Source organism: Equus caballus, chromosome 8 (genome assembly GCF_041296265.1).
Source record: "Equus caballus isolate H_3958 breed thoroughbred chromosome 8, TB-T2T, whole genome shotgun sequence".
NCBI classification, from domain to species: domain Eukaryota; kingdom Metazoa; phylum Chordata; class Mammalia; order Perissodactyla; family Equidae; genus Equus; species Equus caballus.
The window spans coordinates 76,413,250-76,437,126 of record NC_091691.1 but is presented as its reverse complement, the minus strand read 5'-3'; the positions used below and the strand labels follow the sequence as shown (position 1 = coordinate 76,437,126).

The 23,877-nt window shown below is 38.1% G+C and overlaps 1 protein-coding gene across 19 annotated transcripts in view; it reads left to right on the top strand.

Annotated features, from left to right (window-relative positions):
• Nucleotides 1–23,877, top strand: part of DYM (dymeclin) — a 359,439-nt gene that overhangs the window by 22,487 nt on the left and 313,075 nt on the right. For 14 of the 19 annotated variants that reach the window (XM_023647788.2, XM_070221038.1, XM_070221046.1 and 11 more), the window contains exon 2: nt 3,506–3,697. In XM_023647788.2, the coding sequence (XP_023503556.1) occupies nt 3,558–3,697 (140 nt within the window). In that variant the 5' untranslated portion in view covers nt 3,506–3,557. Of the gene's footprint in view, nt 1–1,849; nt 1,963–3,505; nt 3,698–23,877 lie in introns of those variants that run through there. The other 5 variants (XM_070221045.1, XM_070221039.1, XM_070221053.1 and 2 more) reach the window with 2 other exon arrangements.

Sequence of the window (23,877 nt, the reverse complement as noted above, 5' to 3'; positions counted from 1 at the left end):
TAGATTTGGAGAGATAATAGCTTTAATAATATATAGCATTAAACTATATCAGACAAATAGATTTTCTTTAGTTTGCTAGTTGTGTGCCTCAGTAAAGAACAATTCATATTTTTGTTACTGTTAATTCAGTCATGTTAAAAATTTAAATTTGAGTAGGAAATAGAATGAAGGATATTAAAAAATATTTTTTAAAATTAAAGTAATATATAGACAAAGTTTTAAAAAATCAAATAAGATGATGGTCTTAAAATGAAAAAACTGCACTACTGTCCTCCCCACTCAGAGTCTTTGGCCACACGCAAATCTCTTAGCTGTTGCATCTCGTTATTTACCTCCTTATTTATAACTAATATGCTTTTACTGTTCTTTTCTGAGTTAGTAATTTTAGATGTTTTCTGTTGACTTCCTCCCTATTATGGAAGAATGAAGATTTCACACTCTTAAACCACCACTCTTACTTCTTTTACTAGCATCTTCCCAATGTAGTCACCTCAAAAGTTTTAGTTAAATCTGTATTTAGAATTTGCATTATAATGATTATATAAATATTGATTGCTGTTGATTTGAGTCATATACTATGATTACATGACCTTTCTTGAGCAATTTTTATTTTTCCCAAAGTACATAATCTTTAAAATATCATTTACTTTGTTTTCTATGTAGCCATCATTCATTCCTCCTACAATATTGTAACACTGCACAGAATAAGGTCAAACACATCAGGTGACCTCTCAGCTCTGTGTTTTCTTCCCCTGGGAGCCACGGAGCCATGTTGTCTCTTGTCCCAGCAGCTGCAGAGCTCGTGTCCTGGGACTCCTCTTCACCACTGTTCGGTGTTGAGTCCCCCGTTTCCTGACTCCCACGTCTTCCTATTTCTTGGTTTATTCCCTCATATTGAAACAGTACGTCTTCCAGTAGCTTCCTGAAAATGGGTGCCCGGGGAGTTTTTTGAGTCTTGGCAAGTCTAAAAATGTCTTTATTCTACCTTCATACTTAACTGGTAGGTTGTCTAGCTATAGAATTCTAGTTAAATTATTTCCTTTTAATATCTTAAAGGCGTTGCTACCCTGTCATCCAGCTTCCAGGGTTGCTGCTGAGAGCTTGAGAAACCGTTTTCTTTTTAAAAATTAATATATAAGACAGGAATAGAGGGTAACGTAAGAAAAACTCTTGTACATGTTGTCCATTTTCAGCAAATCTAAACGTGTGCCACATGTGCGTCGTCTCCCCTTCCTTCTATTCCTTTCCCTTTTCTGTTTAAGAAAGTATTAATACTGCTGAAGCCCCTCTGTTCCTCTCCTGATGATATATCATAAAAGCATTCTTCTGAATTTGTCAGTATTTTTCCCAAGTATGTTTTATTTTCTTTTATTTTATTCTGTTTTGAGGAAGATTAGCCCTGAGCTAACATCTGCCACCAATCCTCCTTTTTTTTGCTGAGGAAGACTGGCCTTGAGCTAACATCCATATCCATCTTCCTCTAGTTTATATGTGGGATGCCTGCTACAGCATGGCTTGATGAGCAGTGTGTAGCTTCACACCCGGGATCTGAACCAGTGAACCCTGGGCCCCTGAAGCGAAATGTGCGAACTTAACCGCTGCACCACTGGGCTGGCCCCCTGTGTATGTTTTAATGCTTGTACTGGCTATGAATATATCCATAATATTGTTTTAAAATCATGTAAGTGAAATCATACTGTGTATATTTTTCTGTAACTTTCTTTTATAATATATATATATATTATATTTTCAAGATGTGACCATGTTGGTGTTGTAGCTCTAATTCATTTATTTTCATTGGTGTATTGTATCCCATTGTAAGACCAAATTAAAAAATTTAATTTTATAGGGCTGGCCTGGTGGCACAGCGGTTAAGTGTGCACGTTCTGCTTCAGCCGCCTGGGGTTTGCCAGTTCGGATCCCGGGTGCGGACATGGCACCGCTTTGGCAAGCCATGCTGTGGTAGGTGTCCCACATATAAAGTAGAGGAAGATGGGCATGGATGTTAGCTCAGGGCCAGTCTTCCTCAGCAAAAAGAAGATTGGCAGCAGATGTTAGCTCAAGGCTAATCTTCCTCAAAAAAAAAAATTAATTTTAAATAGCTTAAAATGTATGAAGTAGCTTTGGAAAAAGGTATAACAAGTAAGGAATTTATATCTTTCAGAATATTTCTTTATGGCATATTCTAATTGGGCTTAATAACTCCTATTTTAAGAAATTAAACTGAAATCTAGAGTTATTAGTTGGATTGATTTGGAGGTTTAGTTGGAGTCAGCTGTTATTGGGGTCCCTGTCCTCATGACTAGGAGGAAAGTAGTGGGTCGCGTCAAGTTCAGGGGCGGATGATATGAAGCCAGATCAGTATTTCTGACTCATATTCAGAAGACCCAGCAGTCCATATGCACTGGGGAAGCCTCATGTCCTCAGATAAGCAGCTCAAGCCAGTCCCAAAGTTCCAGAGAGAATGTGGAAGGCATGCTTCCAAATTCTGATCTTGGCTTTGATGCCTTTGTAGAATGAGGAGGCACATGAGTAAAAAAGTAAATTACTAGTAATGTAAATCCTTATCTGACCTGAGCTTCCTTTGGCTGCTGAGCACACAAGGTTTCCTTTCATTGTGGTGGTAATTTTCACATTGTGTAATTTATTACTCCATCTCACCATTTTATTGTTGTCAATGACAGAATTTTTCTGAACAAATTGAGATAAAACATGATCTAGAGGTATGTTAAGCGCGATTCGATGAAGATTGTGACTCATATCTGTAACTAAACTGTTAGTTTTCCCTTTAGTGACCAAAACCAACAAAACCTAAAGATACTAATCACTTATTCACTTAATCATTTCTTCAACCTAGTATTTAGAGAATGCCTATTAAATACTAGTCTAGACATTGGGGATAGAAAGATGCATAAGGATAGTTGTTACTGTCAAAAAATTCATGGTTTAGAAGAGGCATGTCCACAAATAGTGTATGTGCATTACAGCAGAATGAGAGCGACACCAAATGTGACTCCTTTGGAACTGAGAGCTCTTTCACTCTCAGCAGCTAACTCAGTTGGGTCCTCAGTCTGCCTTAAGTGTAGGGAGCACACGGTAATTACTTGAACCACTTTCTCCCCTTCTCAGCACATTCAAGCCAGACTCTCTTTGTTTAGCACCATTGTTTTAGTTGGAAAAGAGCTTCATTTTCAGACTATTAATAAGTTATCATTGATGTATATTTGCTTGGAGACACTTTCTTGAGCAGAGGTATTTTATTGGGCCCATTCTAAGATCTACAGTACAAGTATTGGTTTGGGTTTTTGTGTTTGTGTTGGCTAAGACGGATTTTAACCCTGTTTTTCCCCTTGTAACTTTTGTATGTGATGTTTAAATATATTCAAAAGTAAAGAGAGGTGTGATTCCCTTTAGTCAGTTTACAGTGTATTACATTTAGGTCAAGGGTGGGAAAACTATGATGATTATTTTGAACAAGTTTGAAATTTCTTTTCATTCTTTATAGGTTGTGTTGTGGAAATGAAGGTTTAAGGACAAGCTATTTTCCACATTAGAAGATGGGATCGAACAGCAGCAGAATCGGTGATCTTCCTAAAAATGAGTACTTAAAAAAGTTATCAGGCACAGAATCTGTCTCTGAGAATGACCCGTTCTGGAATCAACTTCTCTCGTTTTCTTTCCCTGCACCAACCAGTAGGTAAGAGATTACTTGGAGCTTGAAAATTCATATAGAGGGCTACATAAATTTGTGTGGAATGCTGATTTTTTTTAAAAAAAATTTTTAGTGTTCTGTCTATGCATCTGTTCATTCCTCCATCTTCTGTCTGTCATACACGTAGAAGGAGAAAATCCAAAAGGTATGAAAAATAGGAAATAACTTTTCTCTTTCCTTTCCCCCCCACTCAGCCACCTCCCTTCCCCAGAAATGTTTTGTGGTAGCAGTTTCTTTTGAATTCTTCTATTGGTAGTACCAGGTTATTTAAGCGTGTATCTCATGTAGTTTTACAAGGTGGTTTAAACACAAATGGTAGCATACTACACACATCTTTTTTCTTTTGCCTGCTGTTTCTTGCGTTGTTTCCACAATTAAGTAAAATGTATCTTGTGTATGTAAGCATGTATGCAACTGCCTTCTTTTAGCTGCAGAGTATCCGTAGAATATATTTAATCAGTTTTCTATTGGTGGACATTTAGACTGTTTCCAGTCTTTTGTTATAACAGATAATGCTGCATATATCATTTCTTGTGCATATAAATAGATCTCTAGTATAAATTCCTCGAAGTAGAGTTGCTGGGTCAAAGAGTCCGTACGTTTATAACTTTGGTGGAGATTGCCAGACTGTGCTTCATGGAAGCTGTACCAATTTACGCTCTTACCAGCAATGTATGAGGTCTATTTCCCATACCTTTGTCAATTTAATGCAATTTTAGACTCCTTGACCTTTGCCAATTTGATAGGTGAAAACGAATGTCTCGTTTTTAACACTCTTGTAAAAACTGACAGACATCTAGTAATATAGAGTGACTAGAATATTGAATTCCTATATCCTCAATATCTAGATTTAAAACATTTTATATTTGTTTCTTAACAGCTTTATTGTGATAGGGAGAATAGTGGCTCCCTAAAGATGTCCAGCTCCTAGTCCCCAGCATCTGTGAATATGTTACATTGTAGCATTTATCAGTACTTCATTCCTTTTTGTTTCTGAGTGATATTCCATTGTATGAATATACCACATTTTGTTTATCTGTTCACCAATTAATAGATACTTGGATTGTTTCCATATTTGCTTTATCTATTTTTTTCTTACTTATTTTAAAGTAAATTAAGATGAGCACATTTTCTTATAATAACTGTAATACCATTGTCACTACTAACAAAATTAATAGTAATTCCTCCTACTTAGTCCACATTTAAATTTCCCCAGTTGTTTTATAGTACATTTGTTACATTTAGGAACCAAATAAGGTGCTGTACACATTGCATTGGGTAGTTGTATTTCTTAAATGTCTTTAATCTAGAATAGAGGTATTCACTCCCCAACCCCTGCAACTATTTTTTCCCCATACCATTAATTATTTTGAGCAGACTGGGTCCGAATGTTCTACCTTCTGGATTTACCTGATTGCTTCTCATCTTGTAACTTGTTCTTTTATTGCCTGTATTTTCTGTAAACTGGAAGTCAGATTTAAAGGCTTGATAAAATTTAGGTTAAACATCTTTGGTAAGGGTATTTCGTAAGTGATGTTATGTACTTCATATTGTGCTACATCAAGATAGAGAAAACGTGGTTTTATACTAGTTATCATGCTAAGATTGATTAGACATTTGAGTGTGTTTTAGTATCCATTGATGATTTTGATCTGAATCACCTATTTCATAAGAGATTGCAAAATGGTGATATTTCTGATTTGATCATTTCTTCTACATTTATTAACTGGAATTCTGTAAAAAGGAACTTTCCTTCATCGATTAGGTTATGTAAAGTAAGTTTTTACTATATTATATTATTAAACAAGGGTAAACATTTAATTCTTTTCCTTTATCAATTTTCAGTAATGAAAATATTGTAATGGTGAGAGATAAGTCTGTACTGCTCCTCTCCCCCATCCCCAGGGTTGGAAGGACTCTGTCTTTTTTTTTTTTTAAAGATTTTATTTTATTTCCTTTTTCTCCCCAAAGCCCCCCCCAGTACATAGTTGTATATTCTTTGTTGTGGGTCCTTCTAGTTGTGGCATGTGGGATGCTGCCTCAGCATGGTCTGATGAGCAGTGCCATGTCCGCGCCCAGGATTCGAACCAAGGAAACACTGGGCCGCCTGCAGCGGAGCACGCGAACTAAACCACTTGGCCACGGGGCCAGCCCCAGACTCTCTCGGTCTTTAAAAAAAAAAAAAAAAAAGTGTATATGTGTGTGTGTGTGTATTGTGGTCCTTATGGCTTCAATTTGCCTTTCTTTAACGATCAGGGTTATATTTGTTTTTATATGTTTAAAGATTAAGGATTATTGGTATTTCCTTTCTGTGAACTGTCTGTTTATATATTTTGGCAATAAGTTTTAATTTCTAACTTTTGGACGCAAGTGGATTGGGCCTTAAGTTTAATTTAGTTTGCAGTTTATGTGATAGCATGGATTAGTTGTATATTACGTAAAATGGCTACTTATTACTGCTTCTGAGATCCTTGGAAAATTAAAGGTAGCTGTAGACTGGTGGGAGAGGCCACACTGGAGATGAACTATAGCATCAGGAAATTGTAAAGCCATTTCCTTAATCCTTGAGGAATTGTCATTGAGTACCACTGCTCATGTTGTAGTAATAAGACTTAGAGGAAAAAGAACATACAAAGGGAGCATCATTTATTATCCAAAATAAATTTTGACCTATGTAAACTGTAGTATAATCTATATGTGCTCTTTTGAAAGACTTTAAAGAAGACAACTAAATGGAGATATATACCAAGGTTAAGGATTAGAAGATTGTCATAAAGATGTCACTTCTTCCCAAATTGGCCTATAGATTGCAGGCAATTTCAGTTAAAATCTCAACAGCTTTTTTTGAGGGGTGGGGTTGGGGAGTCTTGATAAGCTGATTCTAAAATTTGTATGGGGAACAGCCCCCTAATAATAGCTAAGTTACTTCTAGAGAAGAAGAAGGGGTGTGTGTCCTTGCTCTATGCAGAGCTGGCTCTTCAGAGCACTGGGGAAAGGATGAGCTTCTCAGGAAATGGCGGTGGGGGTAATTTGTTAGCCATTTTTGTTTGTTTCTTAACCTCTAAGTTTGCCATACTTGTGCTGGTGCCTCGCATTTTGAATTATTATGGCTTTATAGTTTGTTTTAGTTACTGCTTTGTCTCAAAGATCCTTTCAGGTCCTCAGGTGTTTATTCTTTTTGATGTCATTGTTTTTTCTTAAATAGAGAAAGGTACAGAGGACTCTTAGGGGTGTAAAATGCTGTGAAGTGAATAAGCTGCAGGGTGGCCTGTGGGGGGAATGTTCACAGAGCTCCGTTTGTGTTGTTGCACATGCTTCTGGCCTCTCTGTCCCTTTGTTTGAGGCCGCCCTGCCCCTCACTGCTGGTGTTTGATATGTGACCTGTAGAACCTTGCCTTTAGCAAGCCTTGAGGTACCAGGTGCCACCTCATTGCCATAGTTAGGGATGGGATTACCTAGTTTTATGAATTATTCAGAACTAAGATCAATCTCTGTAGGGAAATTTCTGAGATTGTTCACTCCTGGAATTCCTTGGATCCATATGTGCCGTCTTCAAGTACAGCACATTTTTGCAGCCAAAAATTGATGTCTGCCAGTTTTGTAGAAACACTAATGCCTTTAGGACTAATCTTTTTTTCTGCTGAGGAATATTAGCCCTGAGCTAACATCTGTGCCAGTCTTTCTCTATTTTATATGTGGGTTGCTACCACAGCATGGCTGATGAGGGGTGTAGATTGACACCTGGGATCCGAACCCATGAACCCGGGCTACTGAAGCAGAGCCCGCCAAACTTAACCACTACACCATGGGGCCAGCCCCTTTTAGGACTAATCTAATCCTTCATTATTATAAACTATTTTTGTCACCAGAGTAATCAGATTTTGTTAGAGTTTCCAAGCATGGTTGCAAAATCTTATTTGGATTCTTCAATAATTTTTAATTTTTTACCTTATTAAAATTATTTTTGAAGCAAAAATCTGAAATGAAATCTAGATTAATTCAGGAGTCAAGTTTAAGTAATATACTATTTATTTTTCTTAATAAAATATTTTAAACTACTTTCATGCCTGATTTTATATGTGTTTCTAAATTAATAAATAGTAATAGCCAAAACAAAAAACCTTTGCATATTATTTTTTGGTTCATAGGGATCTGAGTATCCCCATGTGAGGGTATGGTGCATTGAACACCTTCATAGTAGGTGTCACGTTTGTCATCGAGAGCTGCTGGACCAGATGACCTTTAACTGTTTATGAACTATTATTTATTCATTTGCCTTTTAGGGTATAATGATGAACTAGATAGATAATGTCTTTTGCCCTCAAAGGGCTTATAATCCATCTGTAAACCAATAAGCGAGGATAGTGAAGTGTGGTGAAGGCTGTCGCAGAACAGGCGTGAACACAGCAGGAGCGTCTCATCGCCTGAGTTAGAATGAAACAGGGTGAACCAGAGGTTTCCTGGAAGAAGTGACATACATTTATTCATTTCATTATGTTTTGAAAGGTAATTCATTCCCATGGTTCAAATCTCAGGAGGTACCAAAGGATGTTTAATGGAAGGTCTCCTTCCCGCCCCTATGCCCCAGCCACCCCAGTACTCCTTTCTGGAGGCAACCAAAGGGGATGTGACCTTTAAACTGACTCCTGAGCCAGAGGGTGGGGGCTGGGATTAGGAGAGGCCTGGTCTGGAGGGGAACAGCATAGGGAAAACCCAGGGGTGAGGAAGAACCTGTCAAGGGCAAAGCTGAAGGTTAGTCGTGCAGGAGGAGGTTTGGGAGATTTGATGGTTCCTGTAGAAAATATTAAGGAGTTTTGACTTTGTTCTAGTATCAGTGAAAACCGTTGAAAGATTTCCTCAGAAAGGACGTGATGGGGCTTTCATGTTATTTGACATTCCAGTTGCATCATGTTGTGGTAGTCACTCTGTCCTTCAGCAGAAATTATTGCTTCTTGAGTCTACGGCTTTTGTTTTTTTAAAGAATATAATTTAGGGCTGGCCTGGTGGTGCAGTGGTTAAGTTCACACATTCTGCTTTGGTGGCCCGGGGTTCGCCAGTTCAGATCCTGGGTGCAGACCTACGCACTGCTTGTCAAGCCGTGCTGTGGCAGGCATCCCACATATAAAGTAGAGGAAGATGGTCATGGATGTTAGCTCAGGGCTAATCTTCCTTAAAAAAAGAAAAAAAAGAATTCAATCATAAAATGAGACGTTCATGTCCCAAACAAGTAGAAAGATAGATAGTACGTGGGTAATGTATGGGATAATCAGAATTACAGATTTCTGGAAAGTATTTTGGAGAAGTTGGTCTGTGAACAGAGCCCTGATGGAGGTGGATGATTTAGAAAGGGAGCCAGCAAGAAAGAGAATTGAGACACTTTTTTTTTGTGGGGTTAGGATTTCAACATAGTAATTTTGGGGGGACGCAAACTTCAGACCATAGCGCATGCGTGTACAAATGAGTATGTTCATATATCCCCCTTGTTTTAGACAAATAATAACATATATGCATACTTCTGCACTTGGTGTTTTTTTTCCATTGATTATATCATGGAGAGCCTTGTATATATTAGTTTCCTCCCTTTTTTTGATGGGGGCATAGCATATCATCGCTGAATATACCAAAGTTAATATAGCCATTTACCTTTACCCTTTGGATTGCTTCCAGTGTTTTGCTATTGTGTATAATGCAGCAATGAATAATCTTATACATATGAGTGGAAGTGATTCTTGTACTGTAAATAAAGTATGACCGGATAACTTCTGTTAATTCTTCCAGTTTGTGTCGGCAGGCATGAGAAACAAGTGTAATAGTTTGGGAACGCATTTGAGGGAGTGTTGAAGGTGCTTCCCAACATATTTCATGTGTTTTGGGGTAAATTGATAAGGCTGCACAGGTCCAGTGGCCTGGAGGCTCTCGAGGGTGTGGGGGTGATGACCACCGAGGGCTGAGTGGGGCAGTCAAAATCTGTCCACATGTTGCCCATTTTAGGCAGACCTCTTAGAAAGCTGACGCTTAGAACTGTGGTCTTGTAGGTTCTTGTTGAGTGGATTTGGTGAAAGCATTGTTTCAGGGAGATTGCTTTGTAAGTAGGGTGAATGATAGATTGGAAAGAGCAGGAAAGAAGAAACTAGGGCAGGACCGCCAATGTGCGGCACCTGCAGTAATATGACCACCATGTGATGAAGGTCTGGATTTCCATACCTAGATAGGAAGTGAAAAGTCCTGCATCCTTGTAAACTGATGTATCCAGCTAACAGAACATTATATGGAATAATATTATCTTAAAAGTTCTTTAGTTTTAAACTGATGTTTGATTTGAGCATTAATACTGAGCTAAGAGTTCTAGATTTGAGGAGCAGTGTTGAGCAATATAGTGACAGCTTGAATGCTTGTTAAGAATGAGAACCATTTGCCAAGAGGTGCAGTGATTTTGTGTGGAGAATGGCGACCGGGAAGCATGGTAGGGGAGCATAGACTTTGGAGCCAGACTGACCTTGCCTTGCAGCTCGGCTCCACTGCTTCCTAGCTTTGTGAACTTGGGCAGGCTCCTTCATCTCACTGAGCCTGTCGATGCAAAATGGAGGTGATATCACCTGCCATGTAGGTTTGTGAGGAGGATAAAACACCATAATCATGTAAAGTGTCTGACTTTCTTCTGTCAAAGAGTAAATACCCATTAATTTAAAAGAGAGTAAGAGCTGTGTCTTGAGAGTGAGTCTGAAATATTTGAGGGATGAAAATGAGCAGCAAAAATTTAACCAATTTTCTGGTGACTGCTTTATTTTAATGGTTGAAAATCTTAGACTCTTTTGAATTAGTTGTGCAGCTGTTTTCAAAATCAGGCCGGACACTGAGTATAGTAATATTTGTCTTTGGGCTTATACAATGTCCTTTTTATAAAGGCTACTTTTTAAAACCTTTACTGCATTATGAAAATTGTATTATGTATATTGAGCACTAGATGGTGCTCAAATAAGGCAAGAAGGCAGCTTTTGGCACAGTCACAGTCACTTGAACTCATTTTCCTGAGTACCAAAGTAATGCATGTTCATTTTTAGTACCTTTAAATACAGAAAAGCACAAGGAAGGCAAAAAAGATAAAAATAATAACAATCAGGAGTAACCACTGTCAACATTTTGGTCTGTGTCCTTTCTGTTCTCGGTCTCATTTGCAGCTGTTTGCATCCTTTTCTATGCATTGTTTCTTTAACTCAGATTCACTCATGTCAGTGTTTTCCTACAACATAATTTTAAATGGTGGTCAAATATTCTATCTTATGGATGTCCATAATTTATTTAACTAGTGTTGTTGAACATTTTGGTTGTTTCTTATTTTTCATGATTATATATAAAACTATGAAGAACTTCCTTGTAGCCAAGTCTTTGTGCATATCCCTAGTTTAAGTGGAGTGAGTTCCTAGTAGTTGATTTGCTTGTAAAATAGTCTTTTTTTTAAAGTCACACGGTAATCTTTCATTGTAGAAGTTAGAAAATGCAGAAACAAAAGGGAAAGTAATCATGTGTTCTCATCACGTAGAGATAACCACTGTTGATATTTTGGTATACTTCTATACTTTTTTAAATGCACATACCTGTAGATGGACGTGTGTACTTATATCTCTCTTTTCTCCCTCACAAGTATAGGATTGTACTGTATTACTCCTATGTAACTTTTTTGAATTAGTGTATCTGATATATTTCCTTTTCAATAAATGTGAATTTTTTTTATTTACTTCAAAAATTTGAATGCCTCCCATTTGCCAGGCACTGTTTTTAAGGGCTGGAAATCTTACAGTGAACGAGAGGGACAAGGTGCCTACCCTCATGCAGTTTGTATTTTAGTGGAGATGGGCAATAGGCAAGTAAACAAACTTAGAAGGTCATTTCTGGAATTGCTAAGGGTAATGAAGAAACATAAAGCAGAGCCAGGTCGTGGGGAGATGACAGAATGGGAACAAATACAAGCAGGAGGTCCCTTTAGATGGAGCGTCTCTGGGAAAGCAGCATTTGAACAGAGACTTTAGTGAAATCACGGAGTGAGCCAAGCACATTCTGGGGAGTATTCTAGGTAGAGGGAACAGCGGGTGTAAAGGACCTGAAGCAGGAATAAGTCCCGCATGTTAGAGGAATCGCAGAAAGGCAGTGTGGCAGAACAGTGAGCAAGGGAACGAAGTATGTAGGGACTCTGGCTGTGTTAAAGATCGTTTATGTTGCCTGATAGTCCAGAGACAATGCAAGTTTTAATGTCGGTATTTGAGAATTGAGTCTAGTCTGCTATGTTTTATACCTACCCTATAATACGGCAAGACTTATTTTATCATGGCAAAATGTACATAACATAAAATTTACCATCTTAACCATTTTTAAGAGTACTTTTTGGTGGCATTAAGTGCATTCACAATATTGTACAACCATCACCACTGTCCACTTGTAGAACTTTTTCATCATCTCAAGCAGAAACTCTGTACCCATTAAATAATAACTCCCCACCCCCTCCCCCCATCCCCTGGTAATCTCCTCTATTCTACTTTCTGTCTCCATGAATTTACTTATTCTAGGAACCTCATGTAACTGGAGTCATAATATTTGTCCTTTTGTGTATGGCTTATTTCACTTAGCATAGTATTTTCAAGGTTCAGCCATGTTGTAGCACGTGGCAGAATTTCCTTCCTTTTTAGGCTGAATAGTATCCATTGCATGTATACACCACATCACAGTGATTTTTAAACTTCAGTTTGGTGTACTTTCTTATAAATTCTTTTATATGTTCTCTGTTTCTCTTCAGCATTGTTAGCTTCCCGTCACCACTCTGTTTTTCTTTCAGAGATCCCTCTTACATTATTAAAAATATGTACATTCAGCTAAGAGGCTTGGCAGATGTAAACATGATCGTTAATTTAGCAGTTATTTATTGAGCCCTTGCTGTGTGCAGGTACTGGGCTCATTGCCTTTGGTGCATTTCCTTGTTTAGTTCTCATGTCAAGTCTATGAGGTAGGTACTATTGTTATTCCTGCACGTGAGAAAACCGAGGCTTAGGAACGTTGTCCAAGGTCACATGGCTCGTACCTGACGTGGACCAGATTTAAACCAGGTTTGTGTAGCGCCTGTGACTAAATCTGTTGGCCATCATGCTACATAGCCTCTATTTGGAAGCATAGACTTCAGTCACAGACTAAGCTTCAAATAAGGGTTGAAGAGCTGCAACATCAAATTATATGATAATCTTTGAGAAAAGAATCTCCAGATCATATATTCACATTTTCAAGCACTTTCAAAGAGAAGGTCGTAATAATAGGTCTTTATGTTTGAGAGCTATTATTTCCAGTGTAAATGTCGTGATTACGTTCTTTACAATTAATACACACAAGCTGATGGATAACCTGTCCAGTATTTTAACCTTCTTCGAGTGGAGTGCATCTTCTCTGTTGAAGGGGAGCTGCCTGGATGCTCCTTTTTCAGAGTTTCTTGATCTGTTTCCTCAGTTGAGAAACAGGAAGAGAGACTTACCGAATTAGATCACACGCTTTTACCTGACAGGAACAATTAAGTGATGGTAAAATTATTTTTTTCTTTGAATTTTTGATACCTGTCTCCACTTCTCTATTTTTATTCTCTTTGGTACACTTTATGTACGGTTCCATTAGAACTTTTCAGGTTGAAACAGTCTACTCTCTCATTGAGGTGGGCCTGGGATAACGACTAAGTCACCTTCGAAAGTCTCTTCTGATTCCTTCATCACAAGTTTACTTGAATGGTGAGCAAAATAGTGCACTAAGCCATTTTATTAAGGGAATAAATAATTTGAGACTTTTTTGGCATCTTATTCTCTTAAATTGGGGAACCAAAAGAAGTTCAGTCTTTACATCTTGAGTCGAAACCTTTATTTCCTGTTCTTTCATTTATACCTTTCTATGCAAAATCATTTCAGAAGATGCTTGAGTTTGCCTGGGGTTGAGTGCTCCCTTAAACTAAAGGTTTAAATGGGGGAAAATTTAACTAGTATTGTTTAAAACTTTAAAATAATGGGGCAAATGAGTTTAAGTACACCCTTCTTTCCTTTTCTCACTGTGTTGGTTAGAATCTGAAATTTTAAGTCATTTTTTCTGTGAGTTCTTGAGAAAATAAATAGAATATTATTTTGCATGGTAGTTGCTGAAATTTGGCATTTTAATAGTTAGAGCTTCTTTCATTTTGGCAGTTGAATGACAGCAGACAGGATTGTGTGTGAATCACATGAATATAAACACCTTTTTGATTCTGTTTGGTGCATTAAAAATTGCTATAATAAATTTATATGCAGTTTTTATCCTTTGACTTTTTCCCATGAATAGGCCCTTTTGAAACATTAACATTCCCACAGTTTAACCACTGAATGGGCTGATTCTGGTTAGTTTTGTGAATGATTTCTGTAATTCTCTCTTTGCTAAGGTAAGGGGAAAAAAACTTCAGAAATGCTTCCATACTTTTCTGAATGGTTACTTGTTGATTTACTCAGGATGTTTTAAACTGAAAAACATTATATAATTTGTCAGGGTATGTCGTGGGCTGAAAATGACATTATTAATATAAGATGTCAATTTTGAAATCATTTTATGGCAAATTTTCAGTGAAAAGGACTTAAGCATTTTCACTGTTTATTTTATGAACCTCAGAATTAAAGTTATTTTGATTGTTCAGCAAATTTATGTTCAGAAATCTATGTATAATTTTCCCCCCCAACAGCTTCTGCCCCAGCTGCTTTTCATTAAAAGATATGAACTATGAGTTTATCATCTTTCATCATTGAGATTCACATAGGAGATTAGTGTGCTTAACAGTAAAGTAAAACCAATCTAAATTACTGAAAGCTGTGAATTAGGGAATATATAATTTAAAACTTTAGCTTCCTGGCCAAACTACAGTTTATGATTTCGTAGTTACGAAAAAGTCATCTGTCTTTCCTTATTAGACTTAAATTTTTCTGTTTCCTTCTAGTTCTTTATCATTCACATAAATTTTACATGATTTTAATCTTTGCATAGATGTAATTTTTCTAATGGATAATACACATATGAGTTCTTTTAGGTATATATAGAAATTCCAAGTAGTTAGTAGTGGTAGTGTTTTAGATTGATGTTATGTGGTTTGCTTTAATAATGAAGTAGCTAAATTAATATAATTTATATTGAAAGAGTGTTAAACTAGATGTTAGATACGTTTATTCTAATATTGTGACCTTGGACAAGTTACTTAGCTTCTCTGTCTGTTTCTGTCACCTGTAAAATGAGGATATTCTTGTTCCCTCAGTCAACTTCTTGGGGTTTTTAAAAGAAATCAAATAAAATAAGGTGAGCAAACTTTGAATAGTGTATAGATCTATACTGATGCAAATTATATCTAGTCAGCAAATTTGTTTGCATATCAACAATTAATATACTAAAGTCTTTAAACACATTTCTTTTGTAGAAGGTTAAGCAATACTTTTCCCAAATCTCCTCCTCCCTTGTTGAAATACTTTCTTTAAAATATAACGGAAAAGTCAGTTTCAACTCAGTTTTAGCCAAACAACCCCAAATTCTAAAATAGTGGAGTTCAAATTAATGAAGTCCTGCTAAGCGTATACTTAGTTGCAGTCTTTAGTTTTTAAAAAGAAGTTATTTTTTTCTGTTGTGTAAAAAAGTTTTCTCAAATCTAATTTTATGTGGGAACCCAAATATTTCTGTATTTGAGAATATATTAGTAAGACTTTTTTTGGGTTACAGTGTTATTCGCCAACTGGTACGCTGCTTTTCTAAGCTTATGTATGATTCAACCTCTTTTTTCTTTCTTTAATCCCAGAGGGCCAACACCATGGCCTGGCAGCATCCATTGGTACTTCTTATGTTACTTAAAAATCCAAAGTGTAGACAGATGAAGAAGAACAAGACAGATGGCTTGGTAGAAAAGAAGAGACTCGAAAAAGAAAAAAAGGTTGGATGGTGGAAACTGCTAAGGGGTCACAGACGGTTCCTTCTGGTGCTGTGTATTGGCTCTGTGAGATAGGTCACAAGTCATCAATTAGTTCTCAGCTGAAGTGTGCTGCTTCTGTTAGCTCCCCTAGTATTTTACTTGCCAACTAGCCTGTCTGGCCTGTTACACCAGCTGACTAAAATATTGTAAATAACTCTTGCATATTTCATGTGTGACAGTTATCAGGAATAGGCGTGTCATTTATTAGATGACCCATTTCATATATTTGTTTTGGTTGTGGAAACTTGAATTCTTGAACTACACGCTTCATAGGAAATTAGCTTTTTTTTCCCCTACCAACAAATGTTCTTTCTTGTTTATTTGTCAGTTTTGGAAAACTGCTTGCCATCCAGCTGTGGTACTCTGTTGAATGAAAGGATGCATGCTGTAACTCTGAGCTCCGGTCGTCTTCTTTCTTTCATGAACTCATGTTGGGGTCTCCCTGAGGTTGTGGGGGAGAGCAGATCTAACCATCACGGCAGCAGTGTTTCTCTTCTCTGCTGTCACCTCGTGAATTGTGGCTGGTGATGTTTTCTGCACAAGTGGCTCATATAGTCGATCGTCTATTTTATAAAGAAAAACTATCATCCACAATTTTTTTTTACCTAATATTTGCTAATTTGTCCCCTTTTTTAATCACAGCCGAACATTTCTCTGTCTTCTGTGCTATACCATTCTTGAAGTTAAGGCCAGAGTTGTTTGTCATGTCAGAAGATTGTAACACAGGGTTTAAATCCAGAGAAGGCATGAACTCTCGGGACAGTGGCTCTTGATGTGCCCTACCCTCCACGTGGCTTAATACAAAAGTTGACTGCCCAGTACAATGAAAGAACTTAGGTGGTGTTGAGTAGAATTTGTTTTAAGTTTACAGTGGCTTGATAATAATTTGTCAGTTAGATATCACATCTTTTATAAATTCCTCTCTATAGGCCATTTTAGAGGGAAAAATGTCTGTATTTGTCATAAAGGTTCTTATGCTTGCTTACTGTCAACACATGCTTATCTGAGTTGCTTAAAGATCACTGGATTTGGTGTCAAAAGACCTGGGTTTGTAATTTTGCAAATTTAGGAGTAAGTGTGGGTTTGTAAGCCACAGTTATACACTTTTGGTGGGAATGGTAATTGGCCAAATGATTCTGGAATGTAATTTTGCAATATTCATCAGAACAGAAGTGTTCATTAACTTAGCAATTCCACTTCTTAGAGTTTATGATGAGATAATTGGACAAGTTCAGAAATGTGAGAAAGCTATATGTATAAAGACGTTCATAGCAATGTTTATGATAGCAGAAAATTGCCAACAACCTAAATGTCTACTAGTAAGGAGACTGGATAAATAAACAGAAATGGTGCATCTGCACACTAGACGAATATGCAGTCATGAAAAATGATCATATGTTTATAGTCATAGAAAAAGATCCACAGCATATTAAGTGGTTAAAGCCAGTTATAAAACCATTCATATAGCATAATCTTGTAAAAGCAAAATTGTATATATGTGTGTATTTTAAAAATGTGTATATTTATATAACTCTTTTGTATAGGTTTCTATAGCTTTATTTTTCTGATGCAATTTTTTTGAAACATGTTATTTTGAGATAATTATAGATTCACAGGAAGTTGCAAAAAAACGTATAGGGAAGTCCCTTACATCCTTCACTTAGTCTCCCCCAGTGGTAACATCTTGCCTAACTATATGTCAGTATCAAAACCAGGAAATTGACATGGGTACAGTCCACAAAAGTTGTGATTTCAGCAATTAGTTATACATGCACTCATTTGTGTGTGTCTCTGTGGTTCTGTGCAGTTTTATTGCGTGTAGACATGCGTAACCACCACCACAATCAAGATACTTAACTGTTTCATCCCAATAAGGCTCCCTTGTGATTTCCCTTATGGCCACACCCATCCTATTCCCCCTCTCCATCTCTAACTCCTGGCAGCCACTAATCAGTTTTCCATCTCTAATATTTTGTTATTTCAAGAAAGTTATATGAATGGGATAAAACAATATGTAACATTTTGAGATTGGCTCTTTTGCTCAGCAGTGTGTCCTTGAGAAACATTCAAGTCGTGTATTATCAGAAATTAATTCCTTTTTATTGCTGAGTAGTATTCTGTCTTGTGTATGTACCATAGTTTGTTTAAACAATGACCAATTGAGGGACATTCGGATTGTTTCTAGTTCTTTGGCTATTACGAACAAAGCTGCTATGAACATTTGTGTACAGGTTTTTGTGTTAACCTGTTTTTATTTTTTTTGAGATAAATACTCAAGAGTGCAGTTGCTAGGTTGTATGGTAAGTGCATGTTTAGTTTTATAAGAAATGGCCAAACTTTTCCAGAGTGGCTGTTTTCTATTCCCACCAGTAATGTATGTGAGATCCACTTTCTGCATCCTCACCAGCGTTTGATGATGTCACTCTTTTTTGTTTTAGCAGTTCTGATAGGTGTGTAGTGTTACCTCATGGTGGTTTTAGCATGGTTCGTTTTTACAATAAATATAAAAACTATTTTCCTTTAAATTTAAAAATGATTAGATTACAGATTAGTGAACAGATTAGTGGCTACCAGGGGAAAGATGGGGTGGGGGGTGGGCACAAAGGGTGAAGGGGTGCACCTACAACACGATGACAAACAATAAGGTACAGCTGAAATTTCACAAGATTGTAACCTATCATCAACTCAATAAAAATTAAAAAAAAAACTGTTTTCCTTTAAAAAAGAAAAATTACTTAGATTTAAATTTATGTTCTGCCATTTATTAAATGTTACTTAATAATAGAAGTTTTGCTAGGTGATTAGGGGATATTGATTTCCTTTGTAATCCACTAGGGTTATATTTCTACTATAGTAAAATATTAATGTAAATAAAATCAAAGCAGATCACCTGCGGTTGTTTGACACAGATGTTTTGATACTATTTCAAAAGGTAAAACGACTTAAAAAACTACTAAACTGTGTTTTATACTTTCCCTCTGCCACATGAAGGAAAGACAGGGGAAGGCTGGTGAATTAGTTGTAAGCTGTATTAACAAATAAATATATGGAAATTTGACAGTTTAATACTAGTGGTTTTGTTAGGGGGTTAGAGAACTCACATTTATTGAGCTATGTGCAGGTACTTTCCATGCTTTGCCCTGTAGTCCTCACAACTATCCTACGAGGTAGTGGCATCCTTACCTCCATTTTACAGATGAGGAAACTGAGACTCTCAGATTAAGTAACTTGGCTGGGTCATGCTAACAGGAATGAGGAATTTGGAGTTTAAATACGTGGCTTGAAAATCTGTACTCTTTCCGGTGTCCCAGGGGTGTACATTGTCTTTAGTAATGGGCCACGTGATTGGAGATCCTCGTGGACAGTGTACATGAGTTTGTTAATTGATGGTAATGGGTCAGTTGAGAAGTGGTGCACTTGGTGTGTAAGTATTGAAAGTGACCAGCAGGTGAATCTAGTGGGTAAAGAAACATTCCATGTTCTCCCTGTTGGTATTCCTTCCTAGTGTTTCAGTTTGGTGTATAATTTTAGTAGAATTAAACTAGAATTCTTAAAGAATGTGTGCTTGACTGTGTTCTTCTTTAGTAACAGTTAGTGGTTTATCCAAGTTTGCTGGCCCAACGCTTGGCAGCAGTAGTTAATTAGAGTAGTAGTTGTGAGCACATGGTTACGCTTTATCATATGCACTACTAGAGGCATTATTGTTGTTATTGTTGTTGTTCACAGTATCCTGTTTTTTGCTAAAAATCTCAAAGTTGTTGGCATTTAACCATCATAAACCTGGGGCACTTCTGTAGGAATTCTGTTATTGTCTGTTTCTGATTCTGTGCTAATGGCTTCCCATTTTATTTATTTGTTTGTTTATTTTGCTTGGGGAAGATTTGCCCTGAGCTAACATCTGTGCCAGTCTTCCTCTATTTTGTATGTGGGTTGCTGCCACAGCATGGCTGCCTACGAGTGGTGTAGGTCTGCACCCGTGAACCAAACCTGGGCTGCCGAGGCAGAGTGCGCCGAACTTAACCACTAGGCCACAGGGCCGACCCCCAGTGGCTTCTCATTTAATGTAGGATAAAATCCAAACTCCTTAACATGACATTAAGGTTCTTCACTCTTTTGCTCTATTTTACCTTGCCAGCTTCTCTGCTACTTGCACTCCCCAGTTACTTGCCTTTGTCATGGGGTGTGTTCGTGCACTTAGCTGAGGTGGCATGGATGACAGTGATTATTTGAGACAACTTAGAATAACTCAGCTGTAATATTGGTATTCATTGGGGAATGCTGTCGTAGAAGCATGTTAGAGAGGTTGAGGGTGATGACAGTACTCTCCCTAGGGAGATCCTCTTCATGAAATCAAAGCAAAGAAGGGAATAAACTTAGAATATAGCCCAGAAATGACAGTGGTAATGTTTAAGAACTTCTCTATAGTTGTGAAAATTTTAATAACCACTTCCTGGCTGAATTATCTCCATGAAAGTCCAATAAAGGTTCTTAAAACTGTGGAAAAATCCCTAGACTGGTTTCAGATTTTCTTGTTGCTGGGTGTATGTGTGTGAGTGAGTGATTCTTGGGCATAATAGCTCCAGCCCCATAGGTCTCATTGTTCATTGGGGTGTCACCAGCAAAACTGAGATTCCTGTTCTGTGACTCCGTCTGTTTGTGTTGCAGCTGGAGTAATATAGTGGTGAAGCCCTGAGCAGGAGGAGCCTGATATGCTCTCACATATAGGGACTGCTTCAGACAGAGCCACACCTGGTCATTGGATCAGTATGGTGGTTTATCTAGAGTTTAGTTCACTTAGCAAAAGTTTGATTGAGAGATTGCCAGTTTCGAGTATTTATCCCTAATCTCCTGTTGCTGACATATTTCACATTGACCCGGAGTTGTGGAGCTTGGATACAGTGAGTTTGAGGTACTCTGTATGGTACTCATTTATTTAATCTGTATTGGTATGAATGTTTGCTGCCTTTTTGCCTGCTTTTTGCATGCTTCCAGTGTCCCAAATCTGCTTTCAGAAACAACGTTCGGTTTCTAATTGTAATTGTCTTGGAAACATTGGCATATTTTGCAGAACCGTTTTACTTTTATTTACTGCAAATGATGATTTGTTAGTTGCCTGCTGCCAGCACATCTGAGCTCATTTGTTTAACTAAAACAGTGCTGTGCATAGATGCCTATAACACGCAGCAACAGTTACCAACCACCCCAGTTGCTTACCACCTCATTTTAGCTCTAAATCAAGCAAATGGGCAAGAAGATTATTCTTAAAATGTTCCAAGAAGTTTAGAAAATTGGAAGATGGAGGGATGGGAGGAAAGGAATTCGATTATAACAATCAGCATGTTGCTTTTGGCATAGGTATGTCTGGCTGATTTCCTTTGTAGAAGTAAGCAACACTTCAGAGTGCAGAAATTGTAGGAATCTTTTTTTTTTAATAGGTAATTACCAAGTGTTTTTCTTCTGGCGGAGCCACTGTACCAGGCATGGTGGGGGCTGCATGGGTGAATGAAACGTTTTCCCTGTTCTTAGGGATCTTATAATCTGGGCGCGGAAGGTGCTTCTGAACTGAAGTGGTGATTGGTGAGGAGGTGGTGTCAGTGGTGCTGTTTCAGATCGCAGCCGTATGTGAGGGACCCAGGCCTGAAAGGCCTAATCACAGAATCAGAGAATGGCAAGTGCTGGCTGGCTCACCACAAGAGGGAGCTTTCCAAGAGAGGTGGGATAAGTCCTAGTTTTTCCTGGTTTCTTCATCCTTGAATGAGAAAGAGATCACTGCTTCAAAAAGATAGATTTTACATTTGGAAACAAAATATTAAAGAATATATATATATGTTTGGTTTTTTTTTTTTGGTGAGGAACATTCACCCTGAGCTACCATCTCCTGCCATCTTCCTTATTTTTGCTTGAGGAAGATTAGGTCTGAGCTAACATCTCTGCCAGTCTTCCTCTGTTTTGTATGTGGGTTGCCACCTCAACATGGCTGACAAGTGGTGTAGGTCTGCACCTGGAATCCGAACCCTTGAACTTGGGCCACCAAAGTGTAGTATCTGGAACTTTAACCACTAGGCCATGGGACTGGCCCCTTAAAGAATATTTTAATAAAAAGTTAAACTTAGGGGCAGACCTTGCCTTGAGGTCTGGAGAGTGTGAAGTGTTTCTTGAGGAATGGGGAAAATAATTAATTTTGTCCTCTGGCAATGAAGGGTCCAACAGTGGCGTTCATTCATTCAGTGCATTTTAATTAAGTGCTTGATTTGTACCAGGCTGGGGCCACTGTGAGGAACACAGAGCCCACAGTCTAGCAGGGTCAACAGATAAGTAATTGGGCAATCTTGCTATTGTGCGCTCAGTTTTATGATCAGGTTCTTTTGGGGCAGAGACCAGGCTTCTCACCTGGTCTTAGGTGATCCTGGAGGAAGCGATGTCCAAACCAATCTCACTAATACATTAGTCCTTTTTTCAGGCTAATCCTCCAGTGTTGATTACCATCTGCGTCTCAGGAGGTGCCAGGCTCTCTGTGACTGCCACACATTTGTATGTGCTCTTCTTTGTATCTGGAAGGCCTTCCTCTTTCATCTGCCTGACTGACTTCTCTTGCTTCTTCAGGACAAACAGTTACTTCTTCCAAGATGCCTTCCTTGACTGCTCCCGGAGTAGATCGAATGCCCCTCCTAAGATCTCACACTCAGGGCTGGTCTTGATCTTTGTACTTCCCCTGCTCCAAATAGTCTGTCTGGTTCTTCATTCCTCCATGTAGCCTGAGGTAGAGGCAGCGTCTTTCACAGAACGCAGCACCGCCTGGGCACCCAGGCACTGTGTACTGAACGAACAAATTCCTGAGCTTCTGAAGGTTATAGACATGTGTATATAATTGAAGCTCTTGGTTCCAGCCAGTTTTAAGAGAGTATTATTGACTGAAGAAAGTAGAAGCAGCCGTGAAACAGATTTTATGCGCGTGGTCTGGTTATTAACCTCGTAAAGCTTTTTACAATCTTTTGCATTTTCTGCCTCTTTTATTTTTTGCCTGAGTAACCAGTAAACTGAGAATTGATAGTTCCTACTTCTTGCCAGCTCACTAGTGTCTATTATTAAATCTGACCACAGTGATTATTAATTAGAAGTCTTTTGGTTATTAATAAAAATAAATTTGATTTAGCATATGCCAGAAAGAGGGGCGTATGTGATGAAGAGACAGAGGTGTCACATAGAATCCAAGATCAGGAACCCAGCTCAGCTGGTTCAGCATGACCCCACTCCCTGGCCATAGCTGCCTGAATCAGAGATAGACATCTAACGTAAGCCATGCCAGAGTCTCGGGGAATTTGGAATTGAGATGGAAAGACAGGCTTTCCATATGGCTGGAACTTGGCTGCAAAGCTGAAGCTTATGGGAAGCCGTCCTCTGTCCACTGAGAAGCAGAGAAAGCCCCTTAGTAAGAAAGATGAATAAAAGAGCTTTGCGGAGGGAAGGAGAGAGAAACAGAAAGGACTCAGGATTCCTGCTGGCCTTCCCATCGGTTCTTGGGACCAGATCTTAAGCCTTGCTGTCTTCCTCAATGGCGTATTCACTGCAGTAATTAGTGGGTTTTACCTTTGTGTGTATAATACTCTGGAGCAGCTCTGTCTAATAGAAGTATAAGGTTTGACACATATGTAATTTAAAGTTTTCTAGTGGCCACATTAAAAAAGTAAAATGAAACAGGTGAAATTAATTTTAATAATATATTTAATTTAACCCAATATACTCAAAATATTATAGTTTCATGAACGTAAGGATTAGTAATGAAGTATTTTCCATTAAAAAAAATCTTTGAGGGGCTGGCCCTCTGGCTGAGTGGTTGAGTTCCTGCCCTCTGCTTCAGCGGCCCGGGGTTTCACCTATTCGGATCCTGGACGTGGACTTGGCACTGCTCATCAGGCCATGCTGAGGCAGCATCCCACACAGCACAACCAGAGGCACTCACAACTAGAAAATACAACTAGGTACTGGGGGGCTTTGGGGAGAAGAGTAAAAGAAAAAGAAGATTGCAACAGTTGTTAGCTCAGGTGCCAATCTTTAAAAAGAAAAGGAACAAATCTTTGAAATCTGGTATGTATTTTATATTCCAGCACATCTCAGTTTGGACTAGCCACATTTCAAGCATTCAGCAGCTGCGTGTGGCTAGTGGTTACCATAT